At 44.1% G+C, this 24,480-nt stretch overlaps 2 protein-coding genes across 2 annotated transcripts in view; both read left to right on the top strand.

Moving 5' to 3' along the window:
• Positions 1-7,119, top strand: part of LOC309363258 (vomeronasal type-2 receptor 26-like) — a gene marked incomplete at its 3' end in the record, with an annotated part of 55,052 nt that extends 47,933 nt beyond the window's left edge. The window contains exon 3 of the mRNA XM_081899363.1: positions 6,209-7,119. Within this exon, the coding sequence (XP_081755489.1) occupies positions 6,209-7,119 (911 nt within the window). The remainder of the gene's footprint in view (positions 1-6,208) is intronic.
• Positions 7,120-16,859: 9,740 nt separating this feature from the next.
• LOC309363256 (vomeronasal type-2 receptor 26-like) lies at positions 16,860-22,579 on the top strand (the record flags this gene model as incomplete). Its single annotated transcript, XM_081899360.1, has 5 exons — positions 16,860-17,109; positions 17,459-18,262; positions 19,460-19,672; positions 20,756-20,882; positions 21,669-22,579. The coding sequence occupies exons 1-5, from the start codon at positions 16,963-16,965 to the stop codon at positions 22,577-22,579; spliced, it is 2,202 nt and encodes a 733-aa protein (XP_081755486.1). The 5' UTR covers positions 16,860-16,962.
• Positions 22,580-24,480: the final 1,901 nt, after the last annotated feature.

Raw genomic sequence — 24,480 nt, 5'->3', positions numbered from 1 at the left:
TACTGCTCTTAACCACTGGCTCTCCAGTGAGTCTTCAGTGAGTCTATGTGTCTGTTGGGCGTGTGTGTGGAGTTTGGCCTAAACTTTGCTAAGAGACAACTAAGAGGCGTGCTGGATCATACCTCAAACTTTGGAGCCACATCTGTGACTTTTTGCAAATATGTTTCTCTCCAGCTCTGCGTCTGCCCCTCAAGTCACCAAGAGACTCCAGAATATTGCAGAGATGAAACTTCTTTGCCTTATAATTATCCAAATCATAGTGATTTGTTCTTGCCAAAGGTGTTTCTGCAACTTCCCAAAGCATCAGAAAGAATAGAAGCAAGTGGTTATTTGCTGCGCTGTGGTTTTTTGGGAAAGTGTCAGAGACAGATTGAGTCAAGATTTCCCGTAGGGGAAGAGGGATATATTCCTGTCTGGGGTTTAATGGCTCTGAAGCCATAGCTGAACAGCATGCATATTGGCGAAACCACACCAGCTTTGGTCTTGCAAGAGTTTTTCGCTTCTTCTGCTTAGCTGTCTCTGGAGGTAAAAGCAACCGCAGTGGCAGAATGATATTCCTGCTGCTGCTGCTGCTGCTAATGCCCCGTGAAGTATGCGGGGAACTGAAGGCAACATGCTCCTTGAATATGATCAAGGGGGAAAATGAAGCATTCAATTTCTACCGGCCTGGTGAATTCTTCATTAATGGGATTATATCTCCAAGAAACATTTATAAACAATGGCCATACAACTTTTCCCAGACCCCCTCACCGAAGCTTCTAGTGTAAGTAATTATATGCAGACGAATGTCACCATCACTCCAAAGGTTTGTATATATCAGGGAAACGGCTATTATTTCAGGTCTGGGAGCCTCTGATCCCCTAGCAATTGCTGAATTATAGCTGCCAATCATATGCCCTGCTGGCTGAGGCTGATGGGAGTTGGAGTCCAGCAGCAGCAGGATCCCCCCCCCCACATCTGCCCTATTTTCTTGTTCCCTGGCTCTTCCTGGCTAAAATCCTGCTCTAGCTAAGCTGCTGTGCTGCCTGTTGAAAATGGCAACAGAAGAATGCAAATGACTCTTGCTGGAGATCAAAAAAATGCATTGAATTAATGCACCTGGTTTGGGATTAAAATATCCCACCTGCATGAGGGGAGAGAGGGTGGCATGAAATATAGGGAATTTCTGAAAAGCCTGGATTTTATTTCTTTCATTTTTTATCTGTAAGCTGTCCTGAGTCCCATTAGGGGTAAGGGTGGAGTATAAATACAGTGGTACCTCTGGTTACGTACTTAATTCATTCCAGAGGTCCGTTCTTAACCTGAAACTGTTCTTAACCTGAAGCACTACTTTAGCTAATGGGAACTCCCACAGCTGCCACACCACTGCCACGCGACTTCTGTTCTCATCCTGAAGCAAAGTTCTTAACCCGAAGTACTATTTCTGGGTTAGCGGAGTATGTAACCTGAAGCGTATGTAACCTGAAGTGTATGTAATCCGAGGTACCACTGTATATAATACTATGAATAATAATAATTGCATACTGGATCTACAAACCATGATTTGAAGACAATGTTGGTTCTTATTAAATGGTGAATAGTGGTTTGACACCTTTTGATTTCTTTATTGCAGTTCAAAAAGTTACTACTACTGGTACATCTTACTCTTCTTGTTCACCGTCCAGGAGATCAATCGGGATCCCAGGATCCTACCTAACATCACCCTGGGCTACAATCTCTATGAGAACTATTTTGATAGAAGGACGACTTCCAGTGCAATGTTGGACCTTGGCACAAGCAATATTCCAAACTACAGCTGTGGAAAAAGGAATAAACTTCTGGCTGTTCTTGAAGGGGCTGATTCCGTCATCTCAAAAGAAATTTCGGCCATGTCAGGCATCTACAAAATCCCACAGGTATGAAGTTGTGTGGATAGAAAGACAGAGGACAGCTTTGGCAGCATAGAATTCCACTTACTCTTCATGTGGGTCTAGAAGGGGCATCGCAAAGTGGGAATTCCTTAGCTATAGCATAATATCTGATCCAGGGACCATTCTTCTAGCCTCTGCCAACTTGGCACCCTCCAGATATTTCAGAGCAAAATTCCCACCAGCTCCTGCCAGCACAATTTTTTAATCATTTCAGGTAAATAAATATCTCTTCCCTATTTTGATTGGCAATCACACATTTTTTCCTTCGTTTCTTCACAAGGTCAGTTGTGGCTTTACACATCATCTTCATAATAATAAAGCCCAGTTCCCTTTTGTCTACCGGATGATGCCCAAAGAAGAAATTCAGTACCAGGGGATTGTCAAGTTGCTCCTGCATTTCAGATGGACTTGGATCGGCCTCATTTTTCCAGACAATGACAATGGAGAAAGGTTTGTGAGTGACCTGACATCCCTGACTATCAGCAGTGGAATTTGCATTGCCTTAGAAAAAAGAATACCAGAAAACAATCAACTTGAAATGTTCAGACTGAGTAAACCAGTTGCCATATGGAAGCAAGTCAATATATTTGTTTACTATGAAGTCACTCGCTTGGGATGGAATCCGATCATGCAATTTCAAGAAAAATTTGAGAAAGAAATTGGAGCAAAAGTCTGGATCTCAACAAGTTTTCAGGAAATCAATGTGCAGTTGTCTGCTCCTCCAAATTACTTCCAGTACATCCATGGCTCTTTGTCCTTTATAATGAAGCCCCAAATAAGGAGAAAATATCAACACTATGTACCAGAATCCTATCTTCTTGGACGGTTTATCAATAAAGCATTCCGTTGCTCATATTCAAAGCACATGTTGGCTGTAAAAGGTCGGATAAGATGCATAGAGAAGGAGAAATTGGAGACACTGCCCCAAGAGGAGCTGGAGAGAGCCCTGTCTCAAGACAGCTACATCACTTACTTCAGTGTCCAAGCTGTGGCTCAGGCCTTAAAAGCCACATATTCAGCCAGATCAAAATTCATGTTGATGGTGGGTGGAAGAGACAGGTTGGAGCATCAAAAGCTGCAGCCATGGCAGGTATTCCCTTTCCCTTTTTGCAAACTGCAAACCATTGTCCCAACTCTGGAATGAAACTTACCCATCTCCTCATCTCCATTTTGGAGGAAATTCTAATTAGTAAGGCCTATGGAGAAGGTAAACATTTCTGCCCTCTCTGGCAGGGGCGAAACTAGGCTTTATTTCACCTGGGTGAAGGACCCAGTTTGGCACACCCCCATGTGCATTGCATGCACATTTGCATACACACATGCACAGGCTGGAAGCCTAATGGCGCCCCTCTGGAAGCTTCACCCAGGGCAAAAAATACAACACCTGGCTAGCCCCCGGCCCCATAGCTATGACTCTAGAAAATAGCAATTTTCTATTAAAAGCTTTATATAACACTCTTTGCTCCCCCCACCAAAAAATCCTCAAGGTGGTTTAACACTACAAAACAGCTGTGGATAGAATAAAACACAATGCAAGAATGCAAAAATAGCATGAAAAGCAGAGAACTTTTCATCATTCTAGAACACCTTCAAGCATTCCAAAATGCACACATAGTAATTGTTACTAAGTTGACCTCTATGCTCATAAATAAGCACAATGAAATATTATGCAAAACTGTGCCCTCCCTTGTGGAGGTGTGCAAGTTCTACCAAAAGCTGCTGCTGTCTGAAGGGAAGGGAGAGACTTCATATCTGCAGGCTTCCACATGATCTTAGTGATCAGTGCTCCATTTCACATGGAAGTTTGCAAATGTAAAAGTTTCCTTTTCTTTTACATATTTGCATCAGGCAGTGGGGATGCTTAATACAACCACATATGCTGCTCTTGACTGTGAGTAGACCTGTGAGGGTCTTCTCTGTAGTGGCCCCCATAACATGGAATAACTTCTATAGAGATACAGAGGGTGTCGGGGTAATGGTGTCTCACCAGCTACTTCTAACAAAGCTATTCAGAAAGGCTTCTCATGCACTGATGTGTAATACTGACTGTAGATCTACTATCCGAAGTCAATGCTAAATTGCATTGGAATACATTTTATAGTGTGTTTTAATAGCATTTTTTTTTAATCTGTGTAGATCCAGCCATATTTTTTTGTATTGATCTTATTCTGTGCAGCACCTTCTTATTCTATATAAAAGGTGGTCTTTGAATGTTGAAATAAATAAAATGAAATGCCTATAAGGGCTTATCAGAACAGATGAGATGCACACTGATCCCAATTCATAGGAGCTCAAAATGTGTAGGGCTGAGATACGCAATAGGGTTTCATATTTTATTTTTTTTGTACTGGGCCTTTCCTTGTCATTCCAGCTGCACTCTTTCCTAAGAGAGGTCCAGTTTCTGAATACTTCCATGGGGAGCCTGCATTTAGATGAGAATGGGGAGCTGCCAGCCAACTATGATATTGAGAACTGGGTGATGTTTCCTAATAAGTCTCGTGTTAGAGTGAAAATTGGGAGTATAGAGAGAGAGACTTCTACTGAGATAAAGTTCGCTATTAACTTGGAAGCCATAGTGTGGCCCAAATGGTTTAACAAGGTAGAGGAAACTTTATTGATGTGACATCTGGTAAGCTCAAATCATTTGCTGGATAATTCCAAAAGCACAAGACACTCCAAGTGTCCCTATTTCCCAGGGACAGTCCTGGATTTACAGAAACCATCCCAGTTTCTGATTTGATCTCAGAATGCCCCTCTTTTCCTTGGGTAAAGGTAAAGGGACCCCCGACCGTTAGAGGTCCTGTCTTAGACGACTCTGGGGTTGCGGCGCTCATCCCGCTTTACTGGCCAAGGGAGCCGGCGTACAACTCCTGGTCATGTGGCCAGCATGACTAAGCCATTTCTGGCAAACCAGAGCAGCGCACGGAAACGCTGTTTACCTTCCCGCCGGAGCGGTACCTATTTATCTACTTGCACTTTGACGTGCTTTCAAACTGCTAGGTTGGCAGGAGCAGGGACAGAGCAACGGGAGCTCACCCCATTGCAGGGATTCGAACTGCCGACCTTCTGATTGGCAAGCCCTGGGCTCTGTGGTTTAACCCACAGTGCCACCAGTGTCCCCTCTTTTCCTTAGAACGTCCCTATTTTCATCAGAGAAATGTTGGATGGTATGGAGTTATGTGACTCCCCCAAGTCAAAGGGGAAAGTAACTATACAACTTGTAGAAGACACCTGAAGGCAGCCCTGTATAGGGAAGTTTATTAATGTTTTATGCTTTATTATGTTTTTTTATATATGTTTTGAATATAAATGTTGGAACAGACAAGAAGCACACCAAAGGGGTCTCCCAGCCACGCCTTTCTTCTGCAAATTGCTTCCCTGAAAAAAAATAATGCCTCGGGTCAGTGAGAACAAAGATCCCGTTGAGTCATTTGCAAAATCTAATTCCAAACTTCATATGAATCCCGTAAACACAAATACTCCTAACACGTTTCCTTTAATGCACAATCTTCTCTTTATGCTTAGACTGTGCCTTGCTCCAGGTGTACCAAAAGCTGTCAGCTTGGATTTGCCAAAGTGGTTCCAGAAGGAGAGCCGGTTTGCTGCTATGCATGTGCTCCATGTATCAAAGGGACAATATCCACTCAGGAAGGTGGGTGACTCCAAGGGAGAGACATTTCTTGGGAGAATGTCAACAGGGAAAACATTCACTTTCTATAAAGACTCTGAGGATTTATTTTGAATGTTAACCCTTTTTTGGCTTCTATATCTTTAATCAGCTTCATTAATTCAAGGAAGTTGGTTGAAACAAATGATCTCAGGGAAGCAATTTGTGGGCTACAAACTGGTGATCATAGAGAGTCAATTACAGTGCCTTCAGAGGTCAAATATTTCTATAAAATAAAACCTGTTCACATTGAACAGGACCATATAAATTCAGATGGGCCCAACAATAAAAAATATATTGAATATCCACAATTAAAGAGCTGTGTCTTCACTATATGACAAAAGCTGTACAGCAAAGACACCATCTCTGTGGAGCCTCTCTGCATGTCCTAGATCACGGTACAGGATTATTTTGAAGATAAAAATGGGGGGAAACTTTGTGCAACACCTCCATTTCCTTGGAGGCAAGGGATGGTGCAATGTTAAACAGTAAATTAGGTATTGAACAAAGAAATTTTGTTCCTGTTATAAATTCTTGCTGACATCAGCATCTTAAAAAATATATGTAACACAGCACAGAAGGCTATGCAGATATCTAAACGATTCTAAGGCACCCTTTTTCTCCTCCTCAGATGCAGAACATTGCACCAAATGTCCAGAAGATCAACACTCAAACATGTACCGAGATCAATGTGTTCCCAAAGTTATTACATTCCTGGCCTATGAAAACCCTTTGGGGAGCCTACTGGCTTCCATTGCTATATCCTTGTCTTTAATCACAGGCGTCATTTTAGGAATCTTCATTAAATATAAAGAAACCCCAATAGTCAAAGCCAACAACAGGGACCTCTCATACATTCTCCTCATCTTCCTCCTGATTTCCTTTTCCTCCTCCCTCCTATTCATTGGCGAGCCAGGGAAAGAGAACTGCCTTCTCCGGCAAATGGTCTTCAGCACCATCTTCTCAGCTGCTGTCTCTTCTGTTTTGGCAAAAACCATCACTGTGGTGCTGGCCTTCCTGGCCACAAAGCCAGGGACCAGGGTGAGGAAATGGCTGGGGAAGAGTCTGGCCAACTCCATTATCATTTCCTGTTCCAGTGTACAAGTTGTCATCTGCACCATCTGGCTGAGTACCTCTCCCCCATTCCCAGAGTCTGACATGCACTCCCAACCCCGAGAGATCATCCTGCAGTGCAACGAAGGGTCTGTTGCCATGTTTTATTGTGCCCTTGGCTACATGGGCTTCCTGGCTGCCATCTGCTTCACGGTGGCTTTCCTAGCCAGGAAGCTGCCTGGGGCCTTCAATGAAGCCAAGCTGATCACCTTCAGCATGCTGGTCTTCTGCAGTGTTTGGGTGTCCTTTGTGCCCACCTACCTGAGTACAAAGGGGAAATACATGGTAGCCGTGCAGGTCTTCTCCATCTTGGCCTCCAGTGCTGGCCTTCTGGGCTGCATCTTCATCCCAAAGTGCTACATTATTATACTAAGGCCCGATTTGAATACAAAGGGACAACTGACGGCAAAAGCTAAAAATGGCATCTGATTCGTCACATATTTAATTTTGACACCTGTTTCCCTACTACAGTTGTAATGAAAACCGCATAGTTGTCGTGGGAATAGGTAAGCTTAAATATACATCTCTCTTTGCCTTTTATTAATCATGAACAATGAAAAAGAAGCCCTGGATCACATCCCTACAGAGATTTAGATCAGATTTTAAGGGATATTGCTGTCTGTGATCACACTAGGGGATTCTTCTCCCATGGGTGGGGAACACTGTCAGAGCTACTGCGTCCTTCTCAGATACCCTCCAGGTGGATGGTGACTAAGGGGGATGCAGTGGGCATAGGCCGACCCCACACTGCTTTTTTTAGAATTCCTGCTTCATGATTGCGGTCATGGGATTTTTGTCTTTCACATGACGGTATATGTTTTGACTCCACAGAGTGGGAAGTGACGGAAGCAGGATGTTTGTGTAACTGTGTTCTGTGAAGTGGGACTATTGTTCTATTTCTCTTTGCTGTCTGATGCTAGAGAGAGAAGGAGCCATGTTGCAGCGCTCCGTGTGTGTTTATATGTAAATAAAGTAGATTAGCCAAAATGCTGAGTTCTGTCATGCAAGGTGTGCAAACTCTGCGGATCCCTAAGTGTGCCGGTGTCGGTTGGCAACAGTCGCTGTGATGTTCGGGCTGAAGAAAGCTTATGAAGCTCCCCAGCGATCGACCAGGAGGGAGGGAACATGCCAGTCAGGCATGTGTCTCTGCCAGGGTCCTACTCGAGTGTAGGCTGAACTCCTGGCACTTTTGTGGGCAGTTGTGATGGCCTGGGAATCCGATTCAGAGGCTGAACCGGAGGAATCCCAGCCTGCACAGGAGTCCCCGCCTCCAGGGCCGGCTGAGCTGGGGAAGGGCCTTGATTCTGAAGCGGCTACACCTGTGCCGGATCCTCAGGAGCAGGCACGAGGTGAATCCACTCTGGCTCCGGAGGTGGTTGAGGACTCAGTGCCTACAGGTGAGTCTCCCCCTGGGTCCAGTAACCCTTCAGCCTCTCCTGAACTGCAGAGGCTCAGGGCAGAGAGGCGAAGGGAACTTGTTTCTCTCAGGAGGAGTTCTTGCCTTAAGGCCAGGAGAGGCGGGTCTCCTGGGGGCCGGGACCGCCCCTGGCCTCAGAGAAGATAAAGGCCAGTCAGCCCGGTCCCAGGTTGCGGGAGCAACATCGTCGAAGAGCTGTTTTGGCCAGCATCCAGTCCTGTTCCCCCAGAGTTCCTGTCCTTGCCCGGCTTCTCGCTGTGGACCCCGCTTCGCCCGTGGAGGACTGTCTGCTGACCCTCAACTCAGGTCCTGGACCTCACCCCACGGTAATCTCCCCCCTGGACCAGTACATCAGTGCTGAGTGCAGGGCACCTGAGCTACCGAATTCCTCCCAGATGCTCTCCAGCTTTACTCTGTTGGGACCTGACCATATAACAACTAGATTTCTTGACTCCAGAGTGGCAGATCAAATTGGTAAATGATCTAGCTGTTCGTCGCAATGTACCTGTTTATCAGTTACTCCAGGGATGAGTTTTAGTTCCATGCAAACACTTATGCACACATTTGCTTTATTTATGACACATTGACATTTTGAAGAAAATGCTTGTTTCCCCAAATTTATGTCATGTGCACACAATAGTAATCCTAAGGAATAAATATTAAACTGTACATTTCAAAGGAAGTGTTTAATGCTCCTTTTTCATATGAGAATTCCGTCTGCCCTTTTGTTTGTATGGGTAATTCAGCATTCTCTTGCTCCAATGTTATACTCCACAATGCTCTCAACTGCAGTCTTCTAAGGGACCCCAGACTAAGGTAGGGTGAGAGATTGCTATTGTTTTGGACAGGTGATTGTTTTCGAGTGAAGTGCTTAGCTCTCACAGGCATAGACTCTTGATCCTGACTGACTCTTCAGTATAATGTATATTTGCTCCCATCCCTATTTTTTTATGGGCCTTATATGCTCATGCCCTATATTTCTTGCCCTGAATGTGAGCTTCCTAGAGATTATTCACCACTGGGAGATACATGGGGCTGGACTAGATGGGACTTTGGTTTGATCCAGTTGCCAGGATCTTCTTAGGTTCCTGTGACCAAAGTTCAGGACAAATCCCCCCCCCCCATTGAGTCATGTCAGACTTTGGAGATGCATATTGCAAACATGTTTCTCTCCAGCTCTTCTTCTGCCATTTGAGTCTCAAGAAAATTGTAGACGCAAAACCTGTAATTATCAAAATTACAGTGATGCATTTTTCCAGAAGCCTGAGATATTTTTGGAGGTTGCCTAAGCACCAAGATCAACAACAGCATAAAGCTATTAATTCCACTGTGACTGAATAATAAAGTGGATGCAGAGAACAATTCCTGTCCCTGAGAGAGATTGAATCAAGATTTAGTGCAGGTGAGAGGCAAGGTGTGATTGCTGTGTGACTTTTAATATCTCTGAAGCCCTTGTTGAATTCCGCCCAGACTGGGAATACCACTGTAACTTTGGTGTTGCAAGAGTTTTTGGCTTCTTTGAATTAGCTGGCCCTGGAGGTGAGCAGAACCACTGACAAAGGAGGTGGGGGTGGCATGGACAGATTCCTTCTCTTTCTGCTGCTGCTTCTGTTGCTAATGATGCCCCATGGAGTCTGTGAGAACCTGAAGGCAAGATGTCCCTTGAACCTGATTAGAGATCAAAATGAGGCACTCAATTACTACCGGCCTGGAGACTTCCTCGTTAGTGGGATCATATCTCCCATATTATTGAACAGCTTCTATATGTATTTTCCCAGGTCCCCTTCAACAGGATTAAGGAGTAAGTAGTAGGAAGAGGGATGCCATATTTCTCTGCCACCATTCCAATGGTTCCTATTTCATAAGGAAAGAGCCCCGATCTCAGGACCAGGGAGCCTGTGGCCTTCCAGACATTGTTGGACTAAACCTCCCATCATCCCTGGCCATTGGATGATTTAGTTGAGATTCCTGCATTGTAGGGAGTTGAAATTGATGACTCTTGGGTTACCTTCCAATTTTACAGTCCTGTGATTCTATGACTGCCGTAGCTGGCTTGGGTTGATTGGAGTTGGAATACAGGAAAAGATTCTCCCCTGTCCTATTTCTTTGTTCCCCAGGTCTTCCCTGGTGTAACTCACTCCTAGTTATGCTGCTCTGCTGCCTTTTGAAGATGGCAACAGAATAATGCAAATGAATCTGAGCAGGAATCATAGAATCATAGAGTTGGAAGAGACCACAAGGGCCATCGAGTCCAACCCCCTGCCAAGCAGGAAACACCATCAGAGCACTCCTGACATATGGTTGTCAAGCCTCTGCTTAAAAACCTCCAAAGAAGGAGACTCCACCACACTCCTTGGCAGCAAATTCCATTGTCGAACAGCTCTTACTGTCAGGAAGTTCTTCCTAATGTTTAGGTGGAATCGTAATCTGGTGAACCGGGTTCGCTTCCCCGCTCCTCCACATGCAGCTGCTGGGTGACCTTGGGCTAGTCACACTTCTCTGAAGTCTCTCAGCCTCACTCACCTCACAGAGTGTTTGTTGTGGGGGAGGAAGGGAAAAGGAGATTGTTAGCCACTTTGAGACTCCTTCAGGTAGTGATAAAGTGGAATATCAAATCCAAACATTGGGCCACAGTGATCCATGCAACAGTCACCTCCAGGCTTGATTATTGTAACTCGTTCTACGCAGGGCTGCCCTTGAAACTGACCCAGAAACTCCAGCGGGTGCAGAATGCCACGGCGAGGCTCTTTAAGGGGTACTTGCCTTGCGATCACATTCAACTGCACTGGCTCCTAGTGGAGTACAGGGTCAGTTTTAAGGTGCTGGTTTTGACCTTTAAAGCCCTATGCGGCCAAGGACCCATGTACCTACGGGACTGCCTCTCCTGGTATGCCCCACGGAGGACCTTAAGCTCCACAAATGACAACATTTTGGAGGTCCCAAGTCACAAGGTGGTTAGATTGGCCTCAGCTAGGGCCAGGGCCTTTTCAGTACTGGTCCCAACTTGGTGGAACACTCTGTCACAAGAGACTAGGGCCCTGCGGATAGGGCCTGCAAGACAGAGCTGTTCCGCCTGGCCTTTGGTTTGGACTCAGTCTGACCCTTATGTTTCCCTCCCCTTACGGTTTTGATCTATGGCTACTTTTAAAATGAGACTGCATTTTAAATTGTATTTTAACCTGTATTTTAAATTGGTGTTTTCCCCCTATTATGTTTTTATAGTAATTTTACTGGTGTTAGCCTCCCTGAGCCCAGCTCTGGCCGGGGAGGGCAGGGTATAAATAAAATTTATTATTATTATTATTATTAAATCCAGGAAGTGAGCTGAAGGAAATTATTTAAAAATAAGTATTACCTCTCAGCTCTATCCAACAGCATAAAGTTGTTTTGGAAACCAGAATGAGAAATATCTCAAGCTCCAACTCCTTGCAGGAAAGGCAGAATAAATGTGCAGACCTTCAATAATGAACATTTTCATTGCTTGCCCTATTAAAAAATCTTACTTCCTTCCCACCATCAGCATCTGAGCCCAAATCTATTCTTTTTTTCCCCTCCTCAGATGCAGAACATTGCACCAAATGTCCAGAAGATAAGTACTCAAACAACGACCGAGATAAATGTTTTTCCAAGATTATCATTTTCCTATCACATAAAGAAAACCTGGGGATTCTCATGGCTTGCTTTGCTCTAGTCTTGTCGTTAACCACAGTTATTGTGTTAGGAGTCTTCATTAAAAACAAGGACACTGCTATAGTCAAAGCCAACAACCGAGATCTCTCCTACATTCTCCTCACCTCCATCCTGCTTTCCTTTTTTTTGCTCTTCTTGTTCATTGGCCAGCCAAAGAAGGTGACCTGCCTTCTCCGACAAACAGCCTTCTGCATCATCTTCTCAGTTGCCGTCTCTTCTGTGTTGGCTAAAACCATCACTGTGGTGCTGGCCTTCCTGGCCACAAAGCCAGGGAACAAGGTGAAAAGATGGCTGGGGAAGAGTTTGGCCAACTCTATTATCATTTCCTGCTCTAGTCTCCAAGTTGTCATCTGCACCATCTGGTTGGGAATTTCTCCTCCATTCCCAGATTCTGAAACACATTCTCAGACTAGACAGATAGTCCTGCAGTGCAACGAAGGGTCTGTTGCCATGTTTTATATTGCCCTTGGCTACATGGGCTTCCTGGCTGCCATCTGCTTCATGGTGGCTTTCCTAGGCGGGAAGCTGTCTGGGGCCTTCAATGAAGCCAAGCTGATCACCTTCAGCATGCTGGTCTTCTGCAGTGTTTGGGTGTCCTTTGTGCCCACCTACCTGAGCACGAAGGGGAAATACATGGTCGCTGTGCAGGTCTTCTCTATGTTGGCCTCCAGTGCTGGGCTTCTGGGCTGCATCTTCGTTCCCAAGTGCTACATTATTCTACACAGGCCTGATCTGAATACAAAGGCATATTTAACAATAAAACAAAAGTAGAAATCTGATGCTGAAACAATTTTTTATTAAGTCTTTAAACAAGTGCAGGGTTCCTTAGAATTCTCAATTATGTGAGATGGTTAAACAGGAGAAATTATATATCTGCCTATTGTCATTAACACTTCTGCACATGGTATAAGAGCTCCAGAGGAGTCGGGAAGCAAGAGAGAGGCACGCAAGAGAGAGGCTCCCATTCTTCCCAGACAGTAGTTTATCAATTCCCCGTTGTTGTGAGAAGGACAGGAATGCAGAGTGTGCTGGAGAGAAACTGACTCTCTCAAGTGACGCAGGCAATGTCAGAATGCGGGAGCAGGTAAAGCAGTTCTACACTAGAAGGAGAGTTAATTCATTCAAGGAGCAGACATATGGGAAAGGTCACAGACAGAAAACAAAGCCGGAAATGGAAAGGGCATATGTTCCGGATATTCTGCCGTACCCGTAATCACTCCCCAGAAGGGTCAACTGATTCATAAGTCACCGATGTGTGACTAGGTGTCCGAGCCTGCATGCTTGTATTGCTATAAAGCTTCAAGCTAATGACGACTTGCGTGTTGTGTTATCAACATGGCAGCCTGGCTCCTGACACCTATTTTCCTGGTACTGAATCTCAGATAATCTACTTTAAATGTGTAACCTGAAGTATTAAAAATAAAAAATAAAAAATACATAGTTTAGGTAATCACTCTTTAGTAATGCACTAAAGCACATATGTAACTGATCAACAATAATGACTACACTCATGAAATGTACCTTACCCCAGTGTTTCCCAACCTTGGGCCTCCAGCTGTTTTTGGACTACAACTCCCATCATCCCTAGCTAGCAAGACCAGTGGTCAGGGATGATGGGAATTGTAGTTCAAAAACAGCTGGAGGCCCAAGGTTGGGAAACACTGCCTTACCCTTCCCTGATCATATGTGTATGTGGCCATTATTAGGGAAGATGGAAGATACCAGTATTCATAGGAAAAATGGATCCCTCCCAAGTGTGGAAAGTCGACTGCAATTCCAGCTGTAGCTTCCATGTGCTTTGAGTACCTAATCTAGAACTATATTTAGTGTCCTGTAGGTGAAGAGACGTGGTTGGGGCTGGCCAAAACTTTTTTACTCAGAAATAGATAAACATCCTTTAAATCTAATTCTGAAATATCTTTTGGTTGCATTTTATCCCCCCCCCCCGCCCACAAAGAAACAGTCATTACCCTAGATCTCACATTTTCTGTCCCCAGGAACCACCTGAAATGGCTGAACATTACTGGGGTCCACATTTGCAAATTGCTAAATTATTCATCCTGTGTTTTCCTTGTGACAAATGACTCTGCTTTCTTCAATTATTTCCTGGCCTAATTCAAAATGCTGGCTTTGACCTATAAGGGTGTATAAGGGACATTCTATTTTACATCAGTATTACTGGGTGGGAGAGGAGGCATTTTTCGTAAGGGTATATTTTTCTTCAGTAATCTTCTGTCCACGTTTGCTAATCTCCCCTGCCCACTGGATCATTGGAGAGTTTTGGCAGAAAGAGCCACACAAATAATTCATGGTTCATGGCAGAGCCAAGTCTTTCCCTTATCATTATGGAAATAATGGTGATTTGGCTCTTTAATTCTGCCAAAGCTCAAGGGATTTCTCTGAAGATCACATTTGGGACCAGGAACAGAAACAGCAGAATCAGGAATAACTGTACACAATTTTTTTGCATCCTGCCTGAAAATATATTGATTCTGCACTCTGTTGAGAGCTTGGACTGGGATTTGAGGCAGGCAGGGATGCTATCAGTTTGAAGCTTAGTATCAACCCCATTGGATGAGAAGCCCTTAGCTGAACTCCATCTGTATTAACAAAGTCCCTTGTGCAGCTTTGGTCTTGCAAGAGGGTTTCAGCAATTCTGAAGAGAAGAGCCACAAACAGGGTGGGTGACAGCAGCACATATGCCCATCAAAATGTTGCTTCTGCTGCTGCTCAGTACAGCCTATGGGATGTTGAAGCAAAAATGCCCCTTGAATTTAGTGAGAGATAGATATGATCCCTGGGACTATTATAGAGCAGGAGACCATCTCATTGGTGGGATTATTCCCACACTAAGTGGAGCATCCCTGCCAGGCTCTTTCTCCCAGGTTCCTTTTATCCACATATCTCCGTAAGTAAATTATGTGGGGATGAGTTTAATAGTACTCAAGCTGTAATCTAATGCTTTAAGCCTCTTGAAAAGAGACCATGGGCATTTCATTGCATCAGCCCATGCCAAATCCCAGTTTCTTCTAATATCTCCATTTTACAGTAGGGATGTGATTCTGGAATGGAGCGATATGAACCCTCCAGCGCCATGCAATCAGCCTATTTTCACCGGCTGGTGAGGTTCAGTTCAGACAATAATCTATGACCCATAAGAATTGTATCCTGATGTATATGTGTGAATCCCCTCAATATCTGTTTTATTTGATTTTATATTGTTGTTCTTTCAGATTTAAGCTGCATTTTCGTTTTAATGGATCTTGCTTTTATTTATTTTATTTATCAACTTGCACTTTGATGTGCTTTTGAACTGCTAGGTTGCAGAAACCACCCAATCACGCTCCAGATATAAGTGAATCCACAACCTGATTGGCTTACAGTAGAATTCCAGAATTAGCCAATCATGTGCAGCCCATTGTGTAAATAATGTATATAAAGCAGGTACTTTGAGGGGACTTTCATTCATTCCTCCTCACCACTATGAGCTGAATAAAGAGCATGAAATCACTTTGCGACTCTGAGTATATTTCACTATTCCTTGTTGCTTCAAAGTCCAACTGCCCTCTAAGTAGCTAAAGATTGAGCCACCCCCTCTCTGCTTAGTGGTAGCAGGAGCCCATGGGGTACCAGTCACTCACACAGGCTCTGTTGCCCTTTGGAAAACGGAGGCACAGCAGAGACTATCGTGGCTTTAAGAAAAATGGTTTATTCACATATTTACACCATCAGTCTGCATGGAGGGAGTTTGTGGTCCTTTCGAGAGGGGCTAGTACCCCAGATTAGTCCTGCAGCCCAAGGCATCTCTGCTAGCCAACCTCTCCCATAGATGGATCCCAGCCTTTCTTCCTCCTTCTTCCTCCCAGCAACCTTTTCCCCAAACTCCTCCTTCACACCCAGTTACTCTGGCAAGCTGAAATCCCAAATCCCCAGTCTCTGCTCACACCTCAGGTAAAGTTCTCTTGCACTGCCAGTGTCCCGCAATAGACCTTGATGTTCCTGGCTCAGCCAGGCTGTTTTGCATAGGCCAGCCCAGGAAATTCTCTGTAGTTTGAATTCTCCCTTTGGTTTTTGGGGGGCGAGGGGGTTCCCCTTAAAACCTATTGCAATATAAAATGGTCAGGCAAAAACATTCCTCTTTAACCAAGGCTTTCAGCTGATTAACATTCTTATGACCTTTAAAAAAAAATTGTGGGAGGGGGGACTACTGGTTTGTTTTTGTTTTTAATAGGTATTTTGTCTTCTCATTTTGTATTTTCATGTTGTAAACTGCCCAGTGATCTTCAGGTGGTATACAAAAAAAAACTAATAAATGAATTAATAACTAATAAAGAAACGTTTCACTCAGGGTTGGCAATTGGGATTCTGATTCTGATCAACTCAAGGTGCTTTCACTGTCCAGAAATCATACAATCATAGAATAGTAGAGTTGTAAATGCCCTTCAAATGTCAATTTGCCCACTCCCTTTCTGCAATGTACATCATGGCAGTTTTGGGATTTCGACTGAGGAGATGTACGTGCACATCAGGTCTCAGCCACGAAGTCTTTGGCTCTCCTGTGGCTTTTCTTACATCAAAGAGTTCTTATCAGGGTCAAATGTTGGCATGAGGTGTGGCACATATGTGCTGCCTTGAGCAAGTTGTTGTTGTTTAGTCGTTTAGTCGCGTCCGACTCTTTGTGACCCCCTGAACCAGAGAACGCCAGGCACTCCTGTCTTCCACTGCCTCCCGCAGTTTGGTCAGACTCATGTTTGTAGCTTCGAGAACACTGTCCAACCATCTCGTTCGATGTTCTCCTCTTCTCCTTGTGCCCTCCATCTTTCCCAACATCAGGGTCTTGAGCAAGAGGAGACTGCAAATGTGATGGGTCGCTTGGATGAATGGCCATCAGCAATTCCTGTGTTACAGGGGGTTGGCCTAGACTTTGGGGTCCCTGCCACCTCTACCATTTTCTGATTCTATGACTGTGACATATATTATTAAATGGAGGGTGACGTGTGAAATGTATGTTTTGTTGCAGAGAAGAACAAACAATTTTACTCCACAATCTGGCCTTCCTGCTCGCCATCCACGAGATCAACCAGAATCCCAGGCTCTTACCCAACATCACCCTGGGCTACAATATTTTTGAGAACTATCACAATGCAAGAATCACATACGACGCCATGGTAGAGCTGCTTTATACCGGTCATGCAAGTATTCCAAACTACAGGTGTGGAAGGCAGAATAACCTGCTGGCTGTTTTAGATGGTGCAGACTCTGAAATCTCTCTCCATATTTCGAACATGTTGGGCATCTACAAAATCCCACAGGTGTGAATTGGGGAGCAGTCTAATTTCACTTTGCTTTAAAATATTAAAGTTTGGCTGTCTGAGGGAGAAAGTTTCTGTTAGTAGCAATCTTCCTTCCTTCCTTCCTTCCTTCCTTCCTTCCTTCCTTCCTTCCTTCCTTCCTTCCTTCCTTCCTTCCTTCCTCCCTCCCTCCCTCCCTCCCTCCCTCCCTCCCTCCCTCCCTTCCTTCCTTCCTTCCTTCCTTCCTTCCTTCCTTCCTTCCTTCTGTCCATCTGGACTGACAGAATCCTATGTTATGGAGAGGAGACCTGTATTTCACGAAATTCAAACAAAGCCAAGCCAAACACTTTTGTTTTCTGTTCCCATCCAGGTTAGTTATGGGTTTGTCTCCCATGACATCAATGATAAAACTCAATTCCCTTTTTTCTACCGGATGATCCCCAAAGATGACCACCAATACACAGGGATTGTCAAGTTGCTCCTGCATTTCAGATGGACATGGATCGGTCTCTTTGCTCCAGAGAATGACAACGGAGAAAGGTTCATGAGGTCCTTGACCCCTCTGCTCACCTCGAATGGTGTTTGTGCTGCCTTCTCATACAGAATCCCAGAAATGACTCGGTATTTAGTGAAAATTCAGGTTGATTCATTCCTCACATGGAGACAAGTCAATGTATTTGTTCACTATGCAGAGACTCGTTCTTTCTTCAGCGGAATATTCTTTATAAATCAAATACTCACATTGTGGCTACAGTCCACTGAGGGGAAAGTCTGGATCACCACAGCTTTGTGGGACATCACCCCAACACTGTCTGACTGGAGATTACAACTCCAGCACCGCCACTGTTTCTTTTCCTTCTTAATTCAGACAGAGGTTTCCCTAAAACACGACAATTTTGACTTCAGTCGCTTAGTTCCTTACTGGCGGACAATATTTGATTGTTTCATTTCAAAGCACTTGTTTTCTGCGAAAGAACGTCTCAGATGTGAACAAAAAGGGGAATTGCCCCTGGATATTCTTGCGCAGAGTCTTTCTCCAGACAACTACAACATCTATAGCAGTGCGTATGCTGTGGCACATGCCTTAAATGCTGCTTACTCATTCAGATCCAAGCAGGTGGCAATGATGGGTGGAGGAGACGGGCAGAGGCTTCAGAGGCTACAGCCATGGCAGGTATTCCCTTTTCCATCACTGATAGTACTAATGAACTGTGCAAAAGTGTTCTATCATTATTTAAAACAGGCTTTGTGGAGATCCCACAACCACTCTCCACTTCTTCAATATTTATGCATTTTGGAAGGGTATCTCACCAATCAGGGTTTGTTTGTTTTTTGCGGGTTGGGGGTGGCATTGATACAGAAAAAGCAACAACCTTTTCTTATATTTCTAACCCATGGTGGAGGAACTTCTGAGGCAGCCAAATTTAATGTGTGTGTGTGTGTTAAAGCAATGAAAGTGAATGGGGGGAAAGAAGGAAAGTGCAAGAATTACAATAAGAAATATATAGTATGATACAGTAACTATAATCAATTACATTTCATAGAATCTTAGAGTTGGAAGGGATCCAAGGGCTATCTAGTCTAACCCCTTGCAATGGTGGAATAATTCCCATACATTGTTATATAGATATATGAAAAATATATGAAGCTCGGATACAACACCAGACTTTGGAAAAAGAAGCCACACTTGCTGTTATGGAACATATATTAAGGTTTATTTCATTTTTTGCTGTATGCAGGGATGTAAAGGGGAAGCTGATCAGTAAATACTGGGGGAGTCATCTAGAGACTGATTAAGATTTTGAGTAGTAACAGCGGATCTTCATGGACATATCTTATAAGGAGAGCAGGAAGCCAGTTTGGGAATTAAATTACATTGTATTAAATTGAAGCAATCCGGCAAGATTTGTAATAATTTGGAAAATTGATAAAAAATAAGAATTGGAAAATGCGGCAAGATGCACAGGGTAACGGTGAGGGAATCCCTCAGGTGCCTTGAAACCAGCAGGTGCTTTCCCTACTAAGCCCAGAAAGAAAGAAAGTGAACGGGAGAGAAAGAGAAGAGAGGGGAAGGGGCTGTCCATTCAAGCAGCAGGAGGAGTGGAGTGAGCTTTCGAGGCAGAATTGGTATATCTGGTGATCCAGTGCTGAAAAGCCTCCATGGCCGCCTACCCAGAGTCAGAAGAGTTTTGTTTCAACCAGGGACAGTCGGAATCCGGTGCTAAAAGCTTGATGTCTGGGACCATTGTGCAAGATTTGGGTACAATCAGAGCAACAAAACATAATTTCCAATAAAAGAACCTCACGTTTTGCCCCATCCCCAAACGAGAAGCACTGAAGTGATGCTCTTTTTATCCGTGTGTCGTTCTAGTTCCACTCATTTCTGAGGAACTTTAGATCTTACAACGCCTCCATGGATGCGGATGGGGAGTTGGCCGCCAACTTTGATATTTTTACCAGGGTGGTGTGGCCCAACAATTCTGTGGCTTCTGTGAAAATTGGGACTCTCAAGCAGCAAGCAGCTCCAGACAAAAGGTTCAGCATTGACAAAGATGCCATTGTGTGGTTTGGGCAGCTTGCTCAGGTGAGGAAAACCAAGGGTCAAGAATCCCAGTTATTCAGTGCCTTCAGAACACTGTTGTTGTTTAGTCGTTTAGTCGTGTCCGACTCTTTGTGACCCCATGGACCAGAGGACGCCAGGCACTCTTGTCTTCCACCGCCTACAACAGTTTGGTCACACTCATGCTGGTAGCTTCGAGAACACTGTCCAACCATCTTGTCCTCTGTCGTCCCCTTCTCCTTGTGCCCTCCATCTTTCCCAACATCACGGTCTTTCCCAGGGAGTCTTCTCTTCTCATGAGGTGGCCAAAGTATTGGAGCCTCAGCTTCAGGATCTGTCCCTCCAGTGAGCACTCAGGGCTGATTTTCTTAAGAATGGATGCGTTTAATCTTCTTGTAGTCCATGGGACTCTCAAGAGTCTTCTCCAGCACCATAATTCAAAAGCACTTCAGGTGGGGTTTATCTGCAGAAACACCCAGTGAGCCCCTCACCCTACTGCAGTAAATATTAAGGCTCTTCTCATCCTAAGGCATTTCATAGAATCATAGTATTGCACAGCTGGAAGGGATCCTAAGGATCATCTAGTCCAACTCTCTGCAATGCAAGAATCTCAGCTAAAGCATCCATGACAGATGCCCATCGAACTTCTGCTTTAAAACTGCCAGGGAAAGAGTCCACAACCTCCCGAGGGAGACCAGAAAGTTCTTTCTGATGTTTAATTGGAATCTCCTTCCTTGTAACTTGAAGGCATTGGTTCCGGTCCTACCCTCCGGAGCAGGAGAAAACAAGCTTGCTCCATCTTCCATGTGGCAGTGAAGCTTTGCATCCATCTCATCTGCTTAATTTGACCCCAGATTGGACTAGATGCTGATTATCAGTTTAGAGAATGCATTTACAACAGATCAATGATAGGTGGTTTCCGATTCTGAGAAAATAATGGGTCTCTGGTCTAATCCACAAGGACCCTTTTCTGTGGGGCAGAAGCTAGAGCAATTTTCTAGTAAAATGAGGAGTGATTGTGTATTTTCTTTGCCTGTTACTCAGTTCTGTGGCTTATTGACTCATCCCTATCACTTTTTATTTGATATTCCTTCATTTTATGGTTAGACACTTCCACATTCAAGGTGCAGCAAAAGCTGCTCTTCTGGATACGTCAAAGTGATTCAAGAAGGAAAGCCGCTTTGCTGCTATGCTTGTGCTCAATGTCCCAGTGGGACCATCTCCACCCAGGAAGGTAAGGAATTCCAGAGGGAAAGGAAGCCCTTTCAGAACCAGGCATGTCCCACCAACTAGAAGACAAACACAACACCCTGTGTTGCAAAATGTAACAATCAATGCAAATGCAACACGCTGGCTAATAACTGGTAGTGGATATATAATTAATTACAATGTCACTCAAAATATGCTAATACGCCACTACAAAATAATGTATCTATCATACGGTACATCTCACAAAATATACAAGTGACTTTAAGCTGTTGTATATAAAAGAGTCAAATGAGGAGTCAAAAAAGTCAATGAATAGTGAGGAACGCCAAGCTGTCTCTCAAAGGAAGACATCCTATGAAAGTCTCAAAGGAAGACGTCTCTCAGAAGTCTTAAAAGGAAGTCTGAAGAGGACAGTGTATCTGGAACAGTTCACTGTTTCGGAATAAAGTCTTCATCAGCTGGAAATGGAATAGAAGGCATTGCTAGCAATGAATGACAACAAAACTGAGCAACCTTCATGAATGTTATACAGTAAAACAAAATATATAAAGAGGTACTGTACATACCGAATAATTATCAGTGAGATATTCATACTAGTGTTGATTACCACCAACTAGAAGAGGCTGACCCGAAAGGGTAGACAGAGTGAAGCCAGGAGTCTCAATAGCATGATTTTGGACATTAAAGGTCTCTGGTATAAGCTGCCACCCAATATATTATGGTATCTTGAAGAATCAAGACTAATATAAAGACCTGTATGATACATGGAACAAAAATCATAGGACAATGAAGTAACTCTTTATCATTGCAGATGCAGACCATTGCAACAAATGTCCAGAAGATGAGCACCCAAGCAAGAACCAAGATCAGTGTGTCCCCAAGATTTTCAGCTTCCTAGCCTATGAAGACAAGTTGGGGATCCTCTTGGTTTCCATTGCCCTCCTCTTATTTTTAATCACAAGCTTTGTGTTAGGAATCTTCATTAGATTCCGGGAAACCCCCATTGTCAAAGCCAACAATCGGGACCTCTCCTACATCCTCCTCGTCTCTCTCTTGCTCTCCTTTTCGTTCTCCTTCCTCTTCATTGGCCGGCCAAGGAAATTGACCTGCCTTCTCCGACAAACGGCCTTCAGCATCATCTTCTCTGTTGCTGTGTCTTCTGTATTAGCTAAAACCATCACTGTGGTGCTGGCCTTCATGGCCACAAAACCTGGGAACAAGGTGAGGAGATGGCTGGGGAAGAGTCTGGCCAACTCCATTATCATTTCCTGTTCTTGCGTTCAAGTTATCATCTGCAGCACCTGGCTGGGGGTGTCTCCCCCATTCCCAGATTCTGATATGCAGTCTCAGCCTGGAGAGATCATCCTGCAATGCAACGAAGGGTCTGTTGCCATGTTTTATGGTGCCCTCGGCTACATGGGCTTCCTGGCTGCCATCTGCTTCACAGTGGCTTTCCTGGCCAGGAAGCTGCCTGGGGCCTTCAATGAAGCCAAGCTGATCACCTTCAGCATGCTGGTTTTCTGCAGTGTTTGGGTGTCCTTTGTTCCCACCTACCTGAGCACCAAGGGGAAGTACATGGTAGCCGTGCAGGTCTTCTCTATGTTAGCCTCCAGTGCTGGTCTCCTGGGCTGCATCTTCATCCCAAAGTGCTACATTATTGTACTGAGGCCTGATCTGAATACAAAGGAGCACCTGACAACAAAAACTAAAGATGGCATCTGACTTAAAATATTATTTTATAGTTGAACTGCAGTGCAGCAGTAATGGAACTGCAGTACTTCTCATTTAAGTGTAGCTTCACACACGGTTAATCCCATTTATTTCTTTAATTAATTAATTTCATAAAATTTACGCTCCACTTTGTTGTAGGGAAAAATAACTCAAAGCAGTTTCCAAAAGGATAAAGCAATAAAATTATCCTTTCATGTAACAAATGGCAAAACCACAATAGAATAAACTAAGACAAATTAAAACTGTTACAAGCTTTATAAACATCTGAGTAGGCCTGTCTGAATAAGAATGTTGGCAACAATAAAAATCAATGCTCAGAGGACCCCCAAGGAGACGAGGGTGGAGGCTGAAAGAGCACTCCACAAGGGAGGGTGCTCCAACAGGGGCGAGGGGCTGCCAGCTCTGCAGGCGAGGGATGACATAAGTGGGCTTCTGAGGAGCCGCAGAAAGAATGGAGTTGGTCAAGGGAGCTGTGGACTCAAAAAGATTGAAAACCTCTGGTGTAACCAATTAGAAGTGAACATGAGGGGTTCATGAGTTGTCCACGTGCTCAGGTATCCAATTACAGTGGTGCCTCGGGTTACATATGCTTCAGGTTACATACGCTTCAGGTTACAGACTCCGCTAACCCAGAAATAGTGCTTCAGGTTAAGAACTTTGCTTCAGGATGAGAACAGAAATCGTGCTCCAGCGGCGTGGCCTCAGCAGGAGGCCCCATTAGCTAAAGTGGTGCTTCAGGTTAAGAACAGTTTCAGGTTAAGAACAGACCTCTGGAATGAATTAAGTACCACTGTATATTGCTTGGAAAGATTGGGCACGAGGTAATCATATACAGTGGTACCTCGGGTTAAGAACTTAATTCGTTCCAGAAGTCCGTTCTTAACCTGAAACTGTTCTTAACCTGTGGTACCACTTTAGCTAATGGGGCATCCTACTGCTGCTGCACGATTTCTTTTCTCGTCCTGAAAGTTCTTAACCCAAGGTACTATTTCTAGGTTAGCGGAGTCTGTAACCTGAAGCCTCTGTAACCCGAGGTACCACTGTATAGAAAAAGTTATAAAAGTGCCTTGATGTCCATACAAGTTGCCCAACCTCTGGGCCACTCTTGTTGCAGCTTGCATAAATCGGAATCCTTTCCACACACTGTTTATGTTCTTTTTGCTTAAAGAACCGGAGGAACTAAGACCCTCTTTGTAGGGTAACAATACGCAGGTGAGGTAACAAGGTTTAGTGAGCAGGAAGAATCAGAGGCAGAGGGCAATTCAGACTCTGAGGCAAAAAATGAGGTTGGAGAAGTGTGAAACTAGGAGACAGAGAGATAGGCTGCTTCAAAAGCCATGGAGTCTTCTCCTCACTCTGGCTGCACCCAGTTCCCCTCTCGCTTGGTCTCCAAGGACATGCAGAGAAATGAAACAGGCTGAACAGAAATCAGTTGTGCAAAGGCGCAGATTGAAACTGCTGTATACAATTAATACCTTGGTTTTCGAACAGCTTAGTTCTCAAGCAACGTGGAACTCGAACGTCGCAAACCCGGAAGTAGGTATTCCGGTTTGCGAACTTTGCCTCAGAAGCTGAATGTCTGGCACAACTTCCTTTTTTTTAAAAAAAAAAATAATTTTTATTAACTGGCCAATCACATCAAATTAAATCACATCATATAAATTCCGAATTACAAAGACAAATTTTTAAATTTTGTTGGGGGAACCCATGCTTCAAGATCCAAAGGGGGATTCAGATCATCTTCTTATTACTGCGTTAATGTCCAAATCAGTCCCAATCAGTGCAAACAAAGTTCATAATTCTATCCAGTCTTATCTTGGTATTGCCACATCATATCTTGTTCGTATAATTTCTCTTTTTCCTTTACGATCTCTTCTGTTAGTCTCCTTAAG

Source organism: Podarcis melisellensis (genome assembly GCF_964234715.1).
Source record: "Podarcis melisellensis genome assembly, chromosome: 2".
NCBI lineage: Eukaryota > Metazoa > Chordata > Lepidosauria > Squamata > Lacertidae > Podarcis > Podarcis melisellensis.
This window is presented reverse-complemented; position numbering and strand designations above follow the sequence as displayed.